Source organism: Lepeophtheirus salmonis, chromosome 10 (assembly GCF_016086655.4).
Source record: "Lepeophtheirus salmonis chromosome 10, UVic_Lsal_1.4, whole genome shotgun sequence".
Taxonomy (NCBI): Eukaryota; Metazoa; Arthropoda; class Copepoda; order Siphonostomatoida; family Caligidae; genus Lepeophtheirus; species Lepeophtheirus salmonis.
Window position 1 is genome coordinate 23,643,722 of NC_052140.2, and position 20,452 is coordinate 23,664,173.

The following is a 20,452-nucleotide window of genomic DNA, read 5'->3' on the forward strand; positions in this document are numbered from 1 at the left end:
ATCTTAAATAACATCATTTATTAATAAATATGCATCTTTGGATTTTTTTTTTATAAAATTATATATTAATTTACGAGTAAAAAAATAAAATAATAATGATAATAAGTATTCGAAAAGTAATTAGGGAAACAATTGCTTAAATAATATTTGTTTATATAATTCAAAATATGCAGGATTCGTGGGCTCAAACATTCAAACTGGCTATGACCAATCACGGAATTACCTCACAAACACCAAAAACTACACCGTATTATGTTGTCAGCTGTTGATGTGCCTGCTTCTCTACCTTCTATCAGTGTTCTAAACGTTGATTGGCTGAATTTAAATTCGTTCTTGTTAAGCTGTGAATAATTCCCAGGAATTTTTGGACAATACTTCTATTTGGTATTTTGTTACACTTAATTTTATTGTTTTAAAAACAGGGTAACAAAAGTTAACTTATCAATGTTGAAGTATATATATGTATTTTTTGTTTCGTTTTTGAAAAAATTGGAGTTTAATAAAACTATTTTTTGTATTTAGAAAATAAAGGCAGGACCCTAAATTTGTTTCAAATCAAACACTCAAACAAACAAATCAAATTATTCGTCACTTTTCACTAAGAGGGAGACTCACTCCTTCACTTCCCCTCCCTATGGCTGTGTGGCTAGCTGGTGAAACATGTAGCAGCTTCTAATTTTAAGCCAATCAGAATTGAGAACTACTAAAACCTACCTTTCTTGCTTTGTGTGTCCACTCTTTGCCTAGAGTCCTTTTGTTCTATCATCTGATTAATTTTATAATATTTATTTTAGACACACGAGCTAGCCTTCTCGTGCGCTACCACATATAACTACCAAGAAACACACTTTTTCCAAAAAAACGATTATGGAAAATTAGTCATTCTAGATTGTTAAAAGTAAGGGGTTTTTTCTAAATTACATTACCTCAAACGATGATGTCGATACTTTGAAGCTTTGCAAAATGAATACCAAGTACCAATATATACCAAAAGATGCAATGGTGGACAACATTACGAGACAGGTTGTAACCTATAAAAACAAAAAGAGGAAAAAAATCATATGAGGTTCAATTTTTTTACTATAGTTTAAGGGTTATAGGGCTCTTACCCCCTGACGGACTACCCCAGGGGCGTCCATAGGGGTGGATTAGAGGGGCTATAACCCTTCCCAAATCAATGAATTTTCGCTTCTTACAAGAAAAACTAATATTTGAAGTTTAGTTAATTTTTTTTTCCTAAAAATTCAGATTTTCAAATATTTGGATATATTTGAGGATCCACATCAGAGTCATTATTGCCTAAATCCTTGTTTATTTGATTCCCCCCTCTTTTTGTTACAGCTACTTGTAGCTGATCTATTGAAATGCGATGACTAGAGTTGACATTTTTGTAAGGAAAAAACTAAGTTTAGAAATTAAAAAAGGAAAAACGGTTGTTGGGTGTGTTCTTTATTCTTTTCTCTTTTTTCATTATTTAATAGGCGTTAACTTCTCCCTCTAAAGGAAAGCTTTCTCGCCTATCATTTCTGTAAATTGTTTTGTGTGTATTTTTTACTTGGTTAGACGGAGTTGCACTGATTCACTATAAGTAAATATTATAGTATTAGAATTACTCTATCTAAACTAGGATTCTTTTGTGAAGTCCATATACATAAAGTATATTACTTTTTCTAGGGATCGCCTGGGTACAAGCCTACGCACATTGAGTTCAAGAGAATAATTCATCCCGAGGGCGTTGTCCATGAGCTACCGCAATTCCATAAATTGTTTTAAAAATGCACAATACAAAAATAATTTAGATGCAATAAATGGAAATCCATTTTTTCCCTATAGATGGTTATAGTAATGTGTATTAATATGATCGGTTAACGCTAGATGGCGATACAAAAGATTTTGTACCTAAAAACTCCTTACACAGTTTTGTGATTGTTTGACTCAGAATTGTTTGAGGCTCCGTCCAAGATGGACACTAAAGAAGAGAAAACACCCTATATTTTACAGTTTTTCTTCGAACAAGGTGAAACCGTAAGTCAGGCTACTGAAAATGTGACTACTGTATAAGGTATACTGATACGACAGTAGCCTGCAATGCTGGTTTTGTCGATTCCCTTCTAGTAATGTTGATAACAAAGATACACCAGGTTCTGGAAGGCCAATATGAAATCAATATTCATAAATATGCTGCCTTTAATTTAGAAGATTGTCTTCTTTGTAACCGTAATTCATCCCCCCATCCCCTAAATAAAAACATATAACAGGCCCAAAAGTTCCCTACGTATTTTTTGTCAGCTGTCGATTGCCTCCTCTCGGTCGATACGTCATGGCTATTTCCAAAAGGCCGGGATTACAATTTCTTGTAGATCACTCGTCGTATATAAATATATATTGCCTATTTTATTATTTCTTTTTAGGCTAATATATAGAAATACAAATGTATGGTTGTGCTTTTAATAAAATATTCCGTGGCAGTATTTTAATACAGTATTGTAAAATACTAAGTAGGATTTCAATATTATTAAATATATATATCTAATTCATTTAAAAAACTTTAGATAAATAATATTTCAATGATCTTCTGCCTAAGAAATAAATAGGAGTTGGTATAATTGACTTATTTGGCTAATTAGCAGACGATTTCAGGCCATATTTCTCTTTCTTTTTGGATGTAAGGTTGTATGGCAAAATCAAGGTAACAACGTGCAGGTAGCTGGTATTATGAAGGCTCTTAATTCATTGGTACCATGTGTCTCGATCGCACTTTTTTTTTCTTATACATTTGTGAACTCTAGTCATGAAAAGAGTTGCTCTGCTTCAAAACATTCTTCAAATTTCCAGGGTTACCATGTTGGTTCTGTTGTTTCTTATCATCTCCAAAATGCTACCGATCAGCCTCACTGCCCCTTAGACATTCACACTATTTACTATCTCATCCCGTAATTTCGCTGAATCAATAAATTTCGAGATTGATTTTTCGGGATCTCACTCAAGAACAATTTCACGGGATATGAACTGTGGACTGGGATATGACAATGACTGTATAATTTCCACATTATACAGTCATTCACAAATTATCATAATATGATAATTAATTCATGAGTGACCGCATATTGACCAGGAAATTATGCTACTGAAGTACTATCAATTAATTATCATGACTTATTATTAAGACAGGCATACATAGAATGAATATGGTTTATAAACAAGTTGATAATTTGAAGAAAATAACGTTAAAAAGAACTAAATGAACATTCGACTTTAACAAATAACTCTTAAATGAATATGGATAGTGATCCAAAAATCGTTTTTATTTCGGACATTTAAAAAACACACACCAAAAATTGGCATGGTAACCCTGTGAAATGAATATTTTGTTGGAGGAGAACAGCTTAGCTGCAATGGCGTTACATTTGATCAGCTACAAGCCGGCGCGACAAGGGAAGGGAGAGAAAGAAATAAACAAGAACGTTGCACACGTCGTTATTTCTTTATATCACGCCTCCTTTCCTCCAAAAAGAAACAGCCAGAAATCATTTGGTAGTTAGCCAAATAAGTCAATCACACCAACTGTTATTTATATCTTAACTACTCCCAGACTATACTGTCATAAGATTTAAAATGAATTACATATGATTAAAATCTACATATTCAATACTGTATTATAATATTGCTTGGTAATATTCTATTAAAAGCGTAGTTATTAATTTGTAGTCCTATATGATAGCCAAAATTTCTTCATATAAATAATAAAATGGCCAATGTTCATACATTATAAACGACGAGGAATGAACAAGAAATTGTATTCCTGTTCTTTTGGAAACGGAGCATAAGAATAGAATAACTAATTACTTTGTGCATTTATCAAAAATAATTGTGAAATAGCCATGAGGTATCAAGGGAGAAGAGGGAATCGACAGCTGACAACAAAATACATAGGGCATTTTTGTGTTAGCGAGCTAACACCGTGTGCAAGAATTTCTTAGATGCCTATCCTCAATTATACTTAGAGTCCAACAAGGACTTAAATTATAACTCTGCAACAAATCCTCAGGGTTACTCTTCGTCTTTTATGGACACACGGTTTTGTTATAATTGATTGCAGTAGAAAGGGAAGTTCACAACACATCAGTTAAGCCATAATGATTGCTGAGGAAAAGAAAAAAGATTCTTCAGATTATCAATTTCAATAAAAACATACTCTTTTTTAATAACTAAATATTAGTGTTGAGACTCGGTTCAGTACCGAATTTTTTTTCCAGTTCGGTCTAGACCGATTTTTTTTTGGGACCGAACTAGACAGAACTTTTATATGAGGCTGGTCCATACTGAGCTTTTTTGTTGGACAGTACTAATTCGGTCGAAAAAAATATAACTGCCTCAGACCGGCTTACGATTTCCAGACAGAAACCCAACACTATTAATATATGGAACTAATACTATTTTTTTTTTTTTGTGTACACATATTTTGTCTTAAATGAAAATAATTTTATCATATTAATAAAGTAATTGCAGTAAATTGAATCTTTAACTTTTCATATCTTACTCATTTAAAAAAATAATGATTTTTTTAATATGAAGTTCAGGCTTGGACCCTTTTACCCCTTTGCTGTTCATTCGTTCATTTTCTGAGAAGTTTACATTCGTTGTTCACTTTTTTCCCGTTAATTTGTTAATTTTTAAAGTGAAAAAAAAAAAAAAAACAATGGAAGAATAAAGTTTTGTGGGAACAATAAAAATTAATGTTCCCACGACATGGCAAGAAATTCTGCAACGTAAAGCTTGTTTATAATATAAGTGTACTGGAGGGATTACTCTGCATTGGTTGGAGTTATTAAGCGTCCATAAACTTTGCTTCAAGAATGTAGATATATTTGAGTACTCCTTTTTTTTATTTTAATATGATTTGCTGGACTTCCGCTACACAACCTTGTTGCCAAACCAAATATAAAGTCTCATTCATTATTTTCTATAATTTTGTAATATATGTCATGTCAAGACAAAAACAAGATAGAATGAATTTTCTCAAAATGGCGTGATGATTACATTTATATTCATGGACAAATTATCGTTCATTTCAATCAACAAATTATTCCTTAGCTCTTTGTGTATGCCGCAAATTGTACTTAAAGTAGGCTTAGTAGATTGTCATAACTAAAAAAAGGAGAAAATGGTAAAATTTGATTTGAAAAACCATATCGGGGCCAAACAAGTTTTTTAAATCAAACAAGGATTCTAAATTAGAGTTTAAACTCTTGTGTATTTTAACTCATCCCACAAATTAGAATACAAATCTTCAAACTGACTCAAATATGTCTATGAAATATTGGTCTGTATGTATATATATGGTATGGTAATAGGTATCTTCCTATAAAACATATTCGTATCAGGACATTTCGTTTAAAAACAATTTCCTATAAAACCATTTCGTACAAATTTATGAAAAAACGGGGCATATACTTTATGAATTGTCATATTATACCCCGAATTTGGGGGTGTTTTCGAGTACTGGCATTACTTAAGTAACTACTAAGAGCCCCTTACTACCCCCAATTGTATCCCGAATGTTGGGGGTGTTTTTGGTTACCGCTAGTATTCAACCAACCGCCGAAACTTGAAGAAGCTACTAAGAGATTTTTAAAATCCCTAATTGTATTCCAAATGTTGAGGGTGTTTTCGGATAATTCTGGGTCCCAAAACGGGATGCAGCCCACTACCGATACTTGAACAAAGTACTAAGAGCCCCCACCGTCCCCCAATTGTACTCCGAATGCTAGGGATGTTTTCTGGTACCACCAGGTCCCAAAATGGGATGCACCCCACCACTGATACTTGAAGAAATACTAAGAGCCCTTCACTTGTCCCTAATTGTACCCCGAGCATATAGGAGGAACATATAGTGGATTATAATTTTAAGCCAATAAGAAGCCGAAAACACCAACAAACATTTGGGTTCAAATTGGGGGAGGGGTTCTAAGGGGCTATTAATTGTTTTTTCAAGTATGCACGGTAAGTTCCATCCCATTTCGGAACCTGGTGTTACCCGAAAGCACCATTAAACATTCAGAGTACAATTGGGAGGTTGTGAGGGACTCTTAATTATTTTTTAAAGTTTTGGCGGTAAGTTGCATCACGTTTTGGTACGAGGCAGTATCCAAAACACCCCCAACATTCGGGGTACAATTGGGGGAGGGGAGTTGTGAGGGGCTCTTAGTAATTACTCAAGTATCGACGATACCCGAAAACACCCCCAACATTCGGGGTACAAAATGACAATTCATAAAGTCTATTAAAGTTTCCTCATAAATTTATACAAAATGGTTTTATACTAACTTGTTTTTAACCGAAATGTCCTTGTATGGAAACGTTTTATACGAATTGTCCTTATACGAATATGTTTTATTTTTTTCTTTTCTTGATTTTTGTTCAAGATTATTTTATGTCGATGCACCAAATATGTACTACTTCCCTTTTCTATTTTAATATGAATTGCTGAGGTTTAGCAACACATGTTCGTAAAAGTTTGTCCTCTACAGTCAGAGAGATGTACAAACTTTGCGGAATTTTAATATAAATAGTATTAAAATTCTGTAATAAATGAAATTTAAATTTTATTTAAGTATTTACTAATAAAAATTGAAAATGAATGGATATGTAGAAAATTGAACTCTATTCTAACCTAGAATACCTATTTTATACACGACGATTCCATAGTCAAGTGATTTGTAAATGGTGTTCTGTGCCACATTTCAAAGAGAGTAATCAATTTACATAAAAATTGCTAATTGTACATACAAAATTAATCCATAATTTTTGAATATATACTTATTTTATTCTAGGGACCCTCAAAGATAATAATAATTATACCCATAATCAAGAAAAAAATAATAGTAATTAGAAACCCAGCACAACAACACGACAAGAAAAACTGGACCGTAGACTAGTCAAGAAACTCCAATACCAAACGTTACCTCACCTACGCGGTCAACGAGGTCCTGTCAGTCAACCAGACTAAGTTCCCAACCTCCACAATGATGCTGGTAATCGTGGCATCAGATTTGAAGAGGATAACCCCGTATTGGTTACCCAAAGGCCTAAAAATAGGCTCCAAGGAGTACCAGGACGTCCTCAAGGTGGTGGGCTTACCCTGGATGAAGTCCAACTACCCAGAGAGAAACTATGTGTTCCAAAAGGACTATAGTGCATCCCTCGCAACACACAAGAGCAGAATTTATAATTTTTAGTGCTCATTTGCTTACATTCACGGCCAAATGATGAGCTTCGGCCTCTTGATTCAGAATTATTGAACTGGTCACGTTCATGTGTTCGAGTTTTCTAGAGTACCATAAACTTTCCCCCTGTACCACTGCCACAAAATAGGCCTGGTTATTACTGTATGCCAATTTTTGAAGCCATGTTGATCTCCATCCCCTCATTTACAGAAATTGGCTTGGATATATATTGTAAAAATAATGAATATTTTAGACAAAATATGTTTTTTGCTATAAAATTGTTTTTAATTAAAAGTATATAATGTCATTGGAATGAAAATTGTTTTATGGGTACAATTTTTATTTAGAAAAAATATATCTTTTTTAATATGAGCCATTACAGTTTCAATTTATATCATTTAATTTATTAACATTATATAATATTATGTTGCACTCCCGTAAATCACACAAAAAAGAGCGCGTTCCATATTCATTTCAGTGTTCCAGCCCTCCTTGTTTTTGTTTACATATTTTCAGTTTCTTAGACGCGCAGTATTAATTTAAATTCCCTATGCCGTCCTCAAACTATGGCAACTTCCTCATCCAATCTCCACCCAGAAGATTCTGAGAGTGGTAATAGTGCATCTGGGATTCATTATTCTCTTAAAATAATGGAGGAAGCCCGTTCGTAATTTCGAATTCCAAACGGGTATCGATCTCGCCAGTATTGTAAACTCGGAAATATTTGATAAAGTTCCTCCTCCAATGAATAGCAGCGGTGGCCTAATTCGTCGTCCCCCTTCTCCTAGCCCTAAGGTTAGAGCTCCAAAGAGGTCTTCAGCTTTTGTAACTTTTCAGAGACGGTCACTTCCCCCGTCCTACTTGCAAGAGGCTCTAAATTCCTTATTTCAAAAATCCTCAGCTGACTACAATAGGTAACTATTTGATCTATGATCCATCAATAGCTTTTCAGAAGTTTGTTATAATTAGTGGCCTCATTTACTGTGATGAATCAGTTTTATATATAAATGTTGGTTACAAGTTGTTATGTCTGTACAAATTACAATTTGTTCGTCCCGTTTGTAAATTCCGGCTTATTTAATTTAACACATTTAGTCATTTTTTATTTCTAGTCAGTAATTGAAACTATCTCTTCATTTGCATGACTTGCAATTACTTATTTATTATGTATTTTCGAATAAAATTACTCTGAGCCAGGAGGAGTTACCTTGACTGTGAGCATTTGAACCATATAATGTGCCTCATGATATTTGTAAATAGTAATATTTTTGTTAAAATAAAGTACAAAAAATTAATATAGCGACCATTAAAGTGCTAGAAATGAAATTAATAAAAAAGTTTATATATATATTTTGTGTACAGCTTAATGATTTGTTGAAGAGTTATAGTTGTAAGTCCTTCATGGATTTAGAGCAGATTTGAGGATCAACATTGGACATGTCCATAATACACACGATTTTCATCCCTACCTTTGTATTTTAGACTATTTATTTATTGAATGAGTGCATTTAAATAAATATAGGTTTATATATATCGTTAATTATAATTTTTTTGTGCTATTTGCTCCACACGCTGTTTTAAATACGTCTTTAAAACAGTTCGGGTTTATCTTATCGGCCCTTTAATATTTGATATAATCTGTAAGAATTTCATTGTGTTTTTAAATCCTTAATAAATTTATACATATTTTAGTTACATTTCAAGCAAAAAGAAGGTTCTGCGTCCTCAAAAATATCCTCAACATGATCTTCCCATTTCTTTTCTCAATAAAAGACTTATTTCACGACTACCCTTGAACCTATACGAAAAGTTCCGTCATAAATCTCACGTAAGTTGATTAACCTTTAAACAATTTGATGATACGAATACTTCCATATTAAATATATTTTCAGGTAAGAATGAGCTCCATCAATGAATCATCTTCCGGTCAAACGGAGAGCACTTCTTCATCATTTAGCTCCTTTTCTTCATCTTCATTGACTTCGATTTCCCCAACGGAAACAGAGGGTACAGAAGTTGATGTAGAAGCTGTCGATAGATCTGGATCATCCAATGACGAAGAAAAAGAGTACAGTTCAAATGTTTCTGAGAATCTACAAATTGTTAAGAAGAACAAATGGTCCACGCCCTCTTGTAAGGGATTGGCTGCTGCTAATACTGAGTTAGACCAATTTTACAATGAAAGTAAACGTAAATATGATTGTGCCTTCTGTAAGAGTATATTTAAGTACAAGGGAACTCTTAAGAGGCACCTACTGGTCAAACATACCTCCGGGGATGGAGTTATCGACTTTAGCAAAGGTGGGAAAAGCAAAACAATGCTTAAACCACCACTCTCTCGTAGACAACTTATCTAATAATTAAGCTGCTATCAATTATATATTATTATATGAATCGTTTTTTTTTTATAAAAATAATTGTTAATTATTTATTATTGTTAATTGTATAAGCTTCATATCTAATGTTCAGAAAAAGTAGAGATTATTTTTTATCAAGATTAATTGAGAATCAAACATACTTAAGAAATTTATTCATCTGTTATCCTTCACATAATTAATTAGTGTTGTCATTATTGTAATAGAATAGTTCGACTCAAATATGTATTCAAATATAAACGATATATTGTACTTTATGTGTGCTTTAATTAATTAATTAAATTTTTGTATTTTTTGAAGGACATTATTTCTTCCCAGACACATAGATTAATATTTAGACAAGACAAGTTTTTCATTCGCTAATCAATCCTCCTTTTAATTGGTTGTTGGGGATAAAATTCACTGTTGGAGGTATAAATTGGGTTTGTGACTGGGTTAATAAAATTAATTAAAGACTTAACGGTTGAAGTGGGGTTTTCCACACTTTGCCATATAAGAGGTTCGTCATATTCTATAGATTTAAATTAATACATAGCACATTTATTTTGCCAGTTGAATGGAATTGATAGCCAATTGATTTTTAGATCAACGTATTTGATCAACTAGATCACCAGCCTTTCTACCACGTCCACGATTTCTTTTGATGCCCGTCTATTTTCATAATATTGTAATGAGTAGACAGTCACGTCAACAAACTTAGCTATAAATTAAGGAGGGATGCTACAAACTATGAAAGAGGTGAGGGCATGATTAAGATTTTCCTTATCGAGTAGACTAACTAGAGATAACATTTTTTATTGTTATGTTTTTAATTTTAATGACTTTCTTATACAAATTCTCAATTTTTTTTATAGAGCAATTGACAAAAAATTCTTTAAAAAAATAAATGCTAAAAACACGTGACACCAGCGGAAAAATTTATTATGTTAATGTAGATTCGCTAAATCAATTATCTTGTCATGTTCAAATAATCTTATCATTAATTTGCTTAATTCGTCTTTGACGAATTGTCATGAGTTTGACAGCTCTCCTTTGAAAGTTAGGTCAAACTGATAATGAGTTGAATTAAAAAGAAGGGCCATCTATGTGTTCATCCTGGTACTTTCAGCTCACGTGTTATGTGAAAAATACGTATGCTATTTTTTATTAAATAATATTATCATTGAGGGAGTTTTATTATTTTGCCAAAGGACTGCGCCACTCTCTGTCCCCTTTTTTCAAACGAATATAAGTAAACAACGCTCATGCCCTATTAATTGAATGCATCTACAATAGATTTATGCATTAATATCCCCCCTTTGTTAGGATTCAGTCATTACGTGAGAATACACTCATGAAAAACGAAGAATAAGACGGAGAGTTTTATAGGGAATTATGGTCTATATTATTAAACAAAGTTTGTCTGGTTGTCAAAACCTAACAACTCAAGACAATGAAGGGTTCTACCACTAGATACTAATAAAAAAACCATTAGTGAAAAGAATCATCTTCATAAAATAAGAAAAATGTCATTCTAGATGTATAAATGTAATATGTAAAAGTATTATCCCTCTTCTACTAAAACTTATTTTCTTGTGAGGACAATAGAGGAACTGTATACATACAATGTGAATATACAATATACTGGTTTTCAAATGTTTTATTACGAAATATTGAGGCGACATAGTCCAAAAATGTTCTTTTTGATACAAAGTGAAGAAATGTAAATTCTGTACCATATTGACTAATGTTTACAAGGGGTGCAGCGCCCTTAAAGTTTCCTAATTTGTAAAACAAAACAACAACAAGAAAGCATTTTACCCTAAAAATAGTCCATATTAGTCAAAACATAAGAATTTACGAGTATAAGAAATAAATATTCTCGATAAATGAACAATCATTCAAAAAATCAAATAGGTACACTTTTCTCCTAAAATGATAAATAAAATATCACTTTACCGCATACAGCGCCCACTTTTTGTCCTTTATCTATAGAAATTGGATTTGTCTAAGAGTGGAGGAGAATGCAGGAGTGAGGCAAATGGTAATACTGAATTAAGACCCTTATTATTATCAGATGCCTGTCATATGATTTTGGGGGAGAAAATGAATAATTACTATGAAGAAGAGAACCTTTTAGATGAAATACAGTATTAGAAGATGTACAATATCATATTTAAATTCATATATATTTACATTGTTATGCATATTTAAGACAATTTACTCCAAACATAGCTGATAATTCTTCTTTCAGAGGGAGATGCTAACACGCCCACGACTACCTATTAAATAATGAGCAAAAAGGAAGAAAGAGCACACGCCACTACCATGACTTAAGTAGATCGTGGTGCTGCTTACATTTAACTTCGAAGGAATCATTCCCCCTTATCCTTGATATATTTAAAAAAACATAAATAACAATATACATACGAGGGCTGTCAGAAAAGTTTCCAACCTAACAAAGACACCAGGCATTTTCTACCAAATTTTTTATTTTATTTTTGAACATAGAATCTTGTAACTCAACATACTCCTCCCAGCAATGCTCCCATCTCTGTAACCATCCATCCAAATTGTACTCCGCGTTTTTCTCTGCAAATAATTGCACATGAAAGTGATTGTCTTTTTATTTCAAGACAATCTGCCTATAGCTTGTCAAGTAATGATGCGTAGTAGTACGCTCTTGTAATGCCCCCTCCCCCCTGAAAGATTAGCGAATAAAATAACTCCATGACTATTTAAATAAACAAAGAGTCCTTATCACCTTCCAAGCCGGAAAAACCCCCAGTGTTTGTCCATTTTCACAAAAATACTCACCTCAACTCACTCAAAGGACTAGTACATAATAACTGCGTGTCCAAAATGGATGGAATTTGGATGAGTAACTACATGATAGATATGACTAGCTTTTATTTACAAGTGCCGTCATATTCACGTTGAGGTGGGAAACTTTTGAGACCATCCTCATACTTTTAATATTCACCCTGTACGAATACTGTTTTAAATTCTAGAAGGGACTCTTCTTTATAGCAATAATATGTGCGCCAGTTGCTTAACAACAAATATGAACTTTGTTTGTTGTTTTAGCGGCTAGCCAGAAGTGTTTGGAGTCAGTTAAAATAAATGGTATCGATCAAGGGAGTATTTATTCCACAATCGTATATAAGGCAGAGTGTTCTTGTTGTGACCCGTGCTGGAGAAGATAATGTTAAGATTGTAAACTTCTTAACTTCAAACCTGTACAAGTCCTTTGTTTGAAGAGTCAGGAAGTAACTGGAAGGTCACAATGTCAGAGGAAAAACAAACAAACATTGATGATGAGCCGTCCAAATCGATCAGTTCCATTGAAAAAGATGGAAAATACGCGTTAAAAGCTGTTCATCAATATCTAATTTTTCATTTTTTGTAAAGAAAAATAATCATTTTAAGGCAACAATATCAACCTTCTTTTGAAAGATTGTTTATTCATCTTGAATATCTATTTATTACAAATGACAAAATAGTTGAACTTAGAAATATTACCGATTTTCAGGTAATTTTTTTCTGCAAATTTTGGAAATTCAAAGACTGTCCAAACACTTTTAAATATTCATCAATGTATTTCTTCATTTTTTTAACAAAAATAACATTTCTGGACTATTTCGGTCCAACATTTCCAAAAATCCCATTTTAAGAGCCAGTCTAACATAAATAGTACAGAAAAGACGATGAAAAGAATTAATTGCGGCTTTTATATATAATTATTTTTATATATTACATAGAATATTATCTTGTCAATGAAGATGTAGTACAAAGTACAAAGGAAGATGACTCATTCAAGGAAGACTTTCATTTTCTCTTGCATTCTCTCATAATATTGAAAAATTCAACTTCAAGTGTATTAAAATTTAGAATTTTTTTCCCATTTTGACTTAAATGAAATTGTAATTGACATAGTTTTTTGAATAGCTTTACGTTGTTTTTCACTAGTGGTATGTACCCAGCATTCTTTTGAGTTATTAAGTGTCAACAAACAAACGGAAAAGATAGACCATCACACATACAGAAAAACAGACATATATTCAAAGATAGACCATCACACATACAGTCGACCAAACATATATTGAAAAAGACGGATACAAAAACAGACGGAGATCGAAACGGAAAGGATGGCAAACAAACATGTATACAAAAAGAGATAGACGCACATGCATACAGAGAAACAGACAGATTGACTAAAGGACTGATATACAAAAAGACAGGTTTACAAATAGAGATAGACGCACAGACAGATAGAAAAAGTACAATCAGGCAAACCAACAGATAGACTAACATACAGATATACAAAAAGGACCGATATACATCACACCCAATATCAGTGATATAGATCATCGTCCATCACGCTCAAGTGTCCTTTTCTCGACAAGTAATAAGCTAGAGAGCTCAGGGTTTGTTTTGTTTGTATATCCTTTTATTTTGAATTAATTTAAATCACTCAACCTTATTTAATTTTTTGTTTTTTCCATGGACTACCTGGTAATATAAAACAAGGAATGATGGGGCTTGAGCTCTCATTCCTACTTTTCTCTCTCTCTCTCATGAGCACACATACTAATGTTTACAATTTTTAATTAGATAGCAGTTTTAGAAAATAATAACACTGTTCAGGTTGCCAACAACAACAACACAAAAAGTGTAATGTATTCGTATTTCCTTCCCCCTTGTTCTTACTTCTCTTATTTTTCTTGTATATATATATATATGTAAAGTAAGAGAAGAGAACAAGGGGAAGGAATCATGAATACATTACAAAAAGCTAGGGGTTTACAACCTTAAACGTAGATACGTCTCATCTATCTCCTTTTAATATGACACGTAGAGCTTCCTACAAAGTCTTACCAAAACTGGTTTATAACTATTTTATATAATCTTGCATACAAACAAACCGTGGCGAAAACATAACCTCCGTTTAACTTTGTTGGTGGAGGTATGCACATAGTTATAACGCCAGTGAGGATCATACCTTTATCATATAGCCTCCCTCAAGCTTTGTGCATTCTTCAGTTATTCGTTCCTCGAAGCCATTCGAATTTGTAAAACATTTGCAAAAGGGCCAGACCTCAATACACACCCATATGTTGTAATAAAGGGGATTTAGATCAGGCGAGATTGGAGGACAAATTTGGTTCTGTCAATAAGAAACATTTCCATCCAAAAAGTTGTAGGTAACTTTATAAAACAACTAGTTGGATTCACAAGTAACAACCTTGATACAGGGAATCAATTTATTCTAAAGCATATAAATATGCCAGACTCATTGATTGCCATGGATTGACAATAATTGTAAATAATGTTCTGAACGAATATATTATTGATCTAAGATCGACTATTCTGATGGTGTCGATCTCCAAGGTCCTCTTCGTAGTTTTAAGAGGGGGGTCTGAAAAGTTTCATCCCTCAAACTGACATCTGTGACAAGTTACTCATCCTTGTTTTGTGCAGTTGTTATATAATATACGTTTGAGTGTGTTAATGTGTCTATTTTTTTTTTGTAAAAGTTGACAAAATCAAGTATCAAGCTGTCATCAAATATTTGTTTTTCAAAATGGAACCTTTATATTAATTTAGACAATAGCAGACACATAAAGGCTTGTATTACAATTTGATGCGTCTAAGTGCATCCCAACTTGTACACATCATTTACAAATAAGAACTATCATTCGTGGATGTATAAATGAAATTATAATATTAAAAAAAAATGTATTTATACTATAATTTACTTTTTTTAAATATCCTGACTCATAAATGGACTAACTTTTTTTTATAGACCTCATTAAATTTTATTTGAGAAAGCTCACCATTGAAATTAAATTTATTTTCCGAACTTTAATGTGCCATCAGGCAATAACTAATTGCTTATAAATTAGAATAATTAAATCAAATACGTAATATATAAATTGCAGTGTGGTAATCACCAGATTAAGATTAAAAAATTGGGGTAGGGTCAGTTTGTGAGCAGGATATGGAAAAGAGATATATTTTAACTTTTTTTTTTTAGAAAAAAGAAAAATAATAAAGGCTCCTTTGGCTCAATTAGATAATTTATGTACATATTTTATTTCTTGATATTCTTTTGGCGAAAAAAAAAAAAAAAAAAAATGTTTCTAGTATTTAAACAACCTTTTTTAAAAGAAAATTTCGGCTTCTTCTATATATTTATAAATTATAACCAAGGCAGTGCCCCAACCAAGTGCAGGATCTTGGTCAAGTCCATCCAAAGTCTCCTAAAACTGTCCCTATGTCCTGTTCCTAATCACTTGTCTGACTTTATGCCAGGAATGATCATCAAACGTTAGGTAAAACTGGTTAATATAGGTTTGTTGCCTTCAAATGTAGGAAAACTTGCCTATGGCTAGAGGTGTAAATCTTAAGTATCCTTCTTGTATACATTTTTAAATTATTACTAGTATAGTATCCCAATTAAGTGCAGGATCCTTTCAAGTCCATCCACAGCACCCTAAAACCGTCCCTTAGTCCGACTCCTAATAATTTGTCTGATTTTACAATAGAAATTATCAACAAACTTTAGGTAGCTTTGTTGCCTTCAAATGTAGGAACACTTGCCTATGGCTTGAGGTGTAAATCCTAAGCAATTTTTAACGTGCGAGTTTAGTTGTAAAGGTAAGTTAGAAATGTACCAATATTTACATTTAGACGTGTACACGCACAATGGATGTGGTAAACTGCCCATATTGTTGGCAATTTGAATAGTGTTTTATTAGTTTCTAAAGCTGTTATGATATTATTTTTGCATTCTTTAAGAAGGAAAATATTACAATAAAGTATCCATTTTTTTCTCATGTATGATGGATAGTACCGCAGAGGATTTGGTGAGGAGTTATAAATGTAAAGATGGATTACCACATCTATCGTGTGTGAAGACGTATACGTTTATATATGTATATCCTACATAGTATTAAAATAATTTATGTGTGTGTCTGATTTCCGTTCGTTCCGCTAGAAAAAACAATGATAAAAACATCCAAAATGGAGACAAATAGAGACTTTAGACAAAATTAAAAGTTGTTCAGGATTTTAAGTTACGTACGAAGGGCTATGTTTCACTCTGATCAGACCAGATTTTTAGGCTATGGAGGGTAAGTTTTTTTTTGCCAATAAGTTTTTTTTTTTTTTTTTTGTATAACAAGATCGATTCTCCGCGTTTCAAAGCTTCTATATATCATAAGTTATCTATAAGTTAAATGATATATTAGGAACTTCATATCAAAAAATGATATTTGAGTAATAAAAATGAAGAAAAACATAAAAATACAAGAGCATTATACGCACTACCAAAAGATAATATTTATTTATAAGCAGCATGCTTGGAACTAAAATACTCATCCTTTGAGGCAAGTTACAGAAAGATTGTTAAACTATTGCTGCAAGATATTTGTTACATCTATAATACTTAAAAAATTAAAATCTTGTTACTATATTCAAATAGAAAATTTTAAATAAACAACATCAAAATTTCCTTTTTTTCGACATTTTATAGATTTTCAAATCACACCACATCGATGAAGTATCATAATTTCTGTACGTTTGATGGTTATTTTCTTATTAAGAGGAATAAAATACAAAATAAAAAATATACGGCGATACCAAAGTCCCAACTTTTGTTATTACGATAACCCTAATAGTTATATATATTAATAAATATTATATTGGGAGAAAAGTTGGACTCAAGGATACTTCCTTTAATCAACTAACAAGAGTTTATATTTATATATGTGTACACGCAGAATAACCTGCCTTGAGTCCCTCTTGGACTCAGAGTAAACTTTTAAGATGGAACGCTTGAATTGGTTCAAGAAAGCGTTCTTTAAGGATTTTTCTAGAGTAACTAAATACTTTTTGATTCAAGAAATAAGGAAAACTGATTATAAATTGTTCATCAAGGTAGTAATTTCAACTGGATTTTTCCTTCCTTCATTAAACTCAATATTTATTCCATCTCTATTCATTACGCAAACCCTAGTCTATTATAAACAAATTCCTCTTTTTTTCAGGGATACAGCTTTAAAGGAGAAAACTATGCGCATTAATTTGTACCAGAGACGATAAAATGTTATTGCAAAAGAAAAGAAAAAATATATATTTGGGTGATGATTGTACAGTTTTATACTGTAGTCATTTCCGCCAAATGGTATAATTAATAATATTAAGAGATCCAAATGAAATAATTGTATTCATTAATAGTTGTTAATGAAAATGGTGGATAGTATTATCAAATGTGTAAAGCGTTAAGAGAATTACAATTGCAAAGTTGTATAATAACTTTAGAGAAGCCTCAATTTATTTTATAGTATGAGAAAGTAACATCCGCAATTCAATAATACTGGACTGTTACTGCTCAGTTGAAACGTAGTCATATGTAGTTTTATAGCCAAAAACATAAAATATTAATGATATTGAACCCGAAAAAATCCACAATATATTTTTATTTGCCAAAAAAAGTAGTCATCGGCAAGTAACCACGAATTCGATATTGGGGGAGGGCTGATTTGAGTAACAAGGTATGATTCAGAATTGATTAACGGACATAGATTAATGTATAAAATTATAACTTCCTTTAATTCATAAATAATTGGGTCCTAGATACCACTTATCAACGAGTAATGCAATAAATATGTCCTGCCGGTATGTAAATATTAAAGTATCCAAAAATGAACGTGGCTATCCTCACATTTTGAAGTCATTAAATATGTATTTACATGAATTCAATAAATAAATAAATTGATGCAGACTGAATTGATTGATTGAAGGAATTAATATTAATATTTGTTTTACAAATTAATGAATTTGGAGACGGATTGGAGACCTTTACATTTTATGTTGGACCGAACTAATTCGGTCCAACAAAAAAGCTTGGTCTGGACCGGTCTCATATAAAAATTCGGTCTAGTTTTGTTCCGAAAAAATTGGTCTAGACCGATTTTACAGATAAATGGTTTATAACATGACATTATATGTTTTTTCAAGTACAATGACGTTATACGAAGTTTGAACAGAGAAAGCTCAGATTAATTTTGATCCTGCACTCTCTTCTTTTATGTATATAGTATATTGTTCTAAAACTTACTTTTGAGATTTTTTTGAATGATAGTTGATCTAGAAAAAAAATGGTCTCTCATAATAAAGGGTTTTTGAATATGGACGCTTACGTTTTACGTTGATAGGTTTCGAAAACGACGTCATATTTGTTATTGTTTCTTTGACAGTTGTGCTCAGCAATAATTGAAGTTTAATCATGGAGCAGTACACACTCGAGCAACGCTAGCAAATTATTAAATTTTATTAAAAAAGTGGTGAGTCTTTGATCCAAACTTTAAGAGCGTAAAATCATCTTCAGCGATGAGGCACATTTTTGGCTCAATGGCTTTGTTAACAAGCAAAATATGCGCTATTGGACCGGAAAAAAAACCCACACGTGATTCATGAGGCGCCATTACATCCCCAAAAATTACTGTTTGGTGTGGATTGCATGCTGCCGGTGTTATTGGGCTGTACTTTTTCGTCGACGATGACAATGGCGACGTTACTGTGAATGGAAATCGTTACCACGCCCTGATAACCGATTTTTTTGGCCTGAATTGAAAGATATGGACTTGGGCGATATGTGGTTTCAACAAGACGGTGCAACTTCACACACAGCAAATGTTACAATCGATTTATTGAAGAGTAAGTTTGGTGAGCGTCTTATCTCTAGAAATGGACCAGTCAATTCGCCGCCTCGCTCGTGCGATTTAACGCCTCTAGACTATTTTCTTTGGGATCACGTGAAAGCCCTGGTCTACATCAATAATCCATCGATCTTAGAAGAGCTCAGAACAAATATTCAACGCGAAATTGCTGCAGTTTCAACCAATTTATGCGGAAAAGTAGTCGAAAATTGGGTTCAACGATTGGACTTCGTAAAACGTGCACGTGGTGGTCATTCAAACGACATCGAATTTTATTCATAAATTAACTTGAATGTATTTTAACGGCAAATAAAGAATCTTTGATATCTCAAACCGTTTTTGTTTTATCTAAAAAAAAACATGTAAGCACTGTTAATGAAAAACCCTTTATATGAGACCGAAAAAATCGGTCCATAAATTGTGACCGAAAAAAAATCAGTTGCTAAATGAGACCGAATCAATATCAGTCTACAACGTGAGACCGAAAAAAATCGGTACATGGTCTGAGATTTCAGTCTGGACTGAAAAATCGGTACGAAGCGGTCTAGAAAAATCACATAAGACCGAACCAAAAAAAAAAAAAAAAAAAAAAAAATCGGTGCTGGACTCAGTCTCAGTAGCTACATATGTATTCAAATGTCAAATCTCTCATATTAGAAAAAATCATATAAAAATTCGTGTAAGTATAAGTAACTTGTTATGGTTCTCATAATTTGGCTTTATATTCATTGGAAGTATGAATTCACAATCTTACATATACAACTATGGGAATTCGAGTATTTTTAGTTTTTGTTTGACACTTTTGGCCCACAAAATCTGATCCGAACACCCTCGACTACACTTTTCGTGTGCAAGTCGAATAGAAGGTCTGCAGTGTCAGTCAACCAAACAACGAGGCTCTCAAAGCCACTGTCAGCTAGCACTGGGAAGCCATGGCAAAGGGTTACATTTATAGCGGTGCCAGACCTTCCGCTACTGCCCAGAAGCCATCATTGTCTCTAGGGGGGGTTTACATTAATGATTAAGATAGGTAAGAGATACATATATTTATTGTATTAATTTTGATTATGTTCTATTTTTAATTGATAAGTTATATCTTGTTGAAGTTTAAAATTGAAATTGTTCGGAACACTCGGTATAGCGTGTC

The 20,452-nt window shown here is 32.5% G+C and overlaps 2 protein-coding genes across 2 annotated transcripts in view; one reads left to right on the forward strand and one right to left on the reverse strand.

Annotated features, from left to right (window-relative positions):
* Window positions 1-20,452, reverse strand: part of LOC121125352 (uncharacterized) — a 94,771-nt gene that overhangs the window by 18,424 nt on the left and 55,895 nt on the right. Inside the window, exon 4 of the mRNA XM_040720502.2 lies at window positions 927-1,031. Within this exon, the coding sequence (XP_040576436.2) occupies window positions 927-1,031 (105 nt within the window). The remainder of the gene's footprint in view (window positions 1-926; window positions 1,032-20,452) is intronic.
* Window positions 7,731-9,853, forward strand: LOC121125625 (uncharacterized). The gene is made up of 3 exons (XM_040720815.2): window positions 7,731-8,140; window positions 8,919-9,054; window positions 9,119-9,853. Exons 1-3 carry the CDS (start codon window positions 7,971-7,973, stop codon window positions 9,581-9,583), a joined length of 771 nt encoding a protein of 256 aa, XP_040576749.1. The 5' UTR covers window positions 7,731-7,970; the 3' UTR covers window positions 9,584-9,853.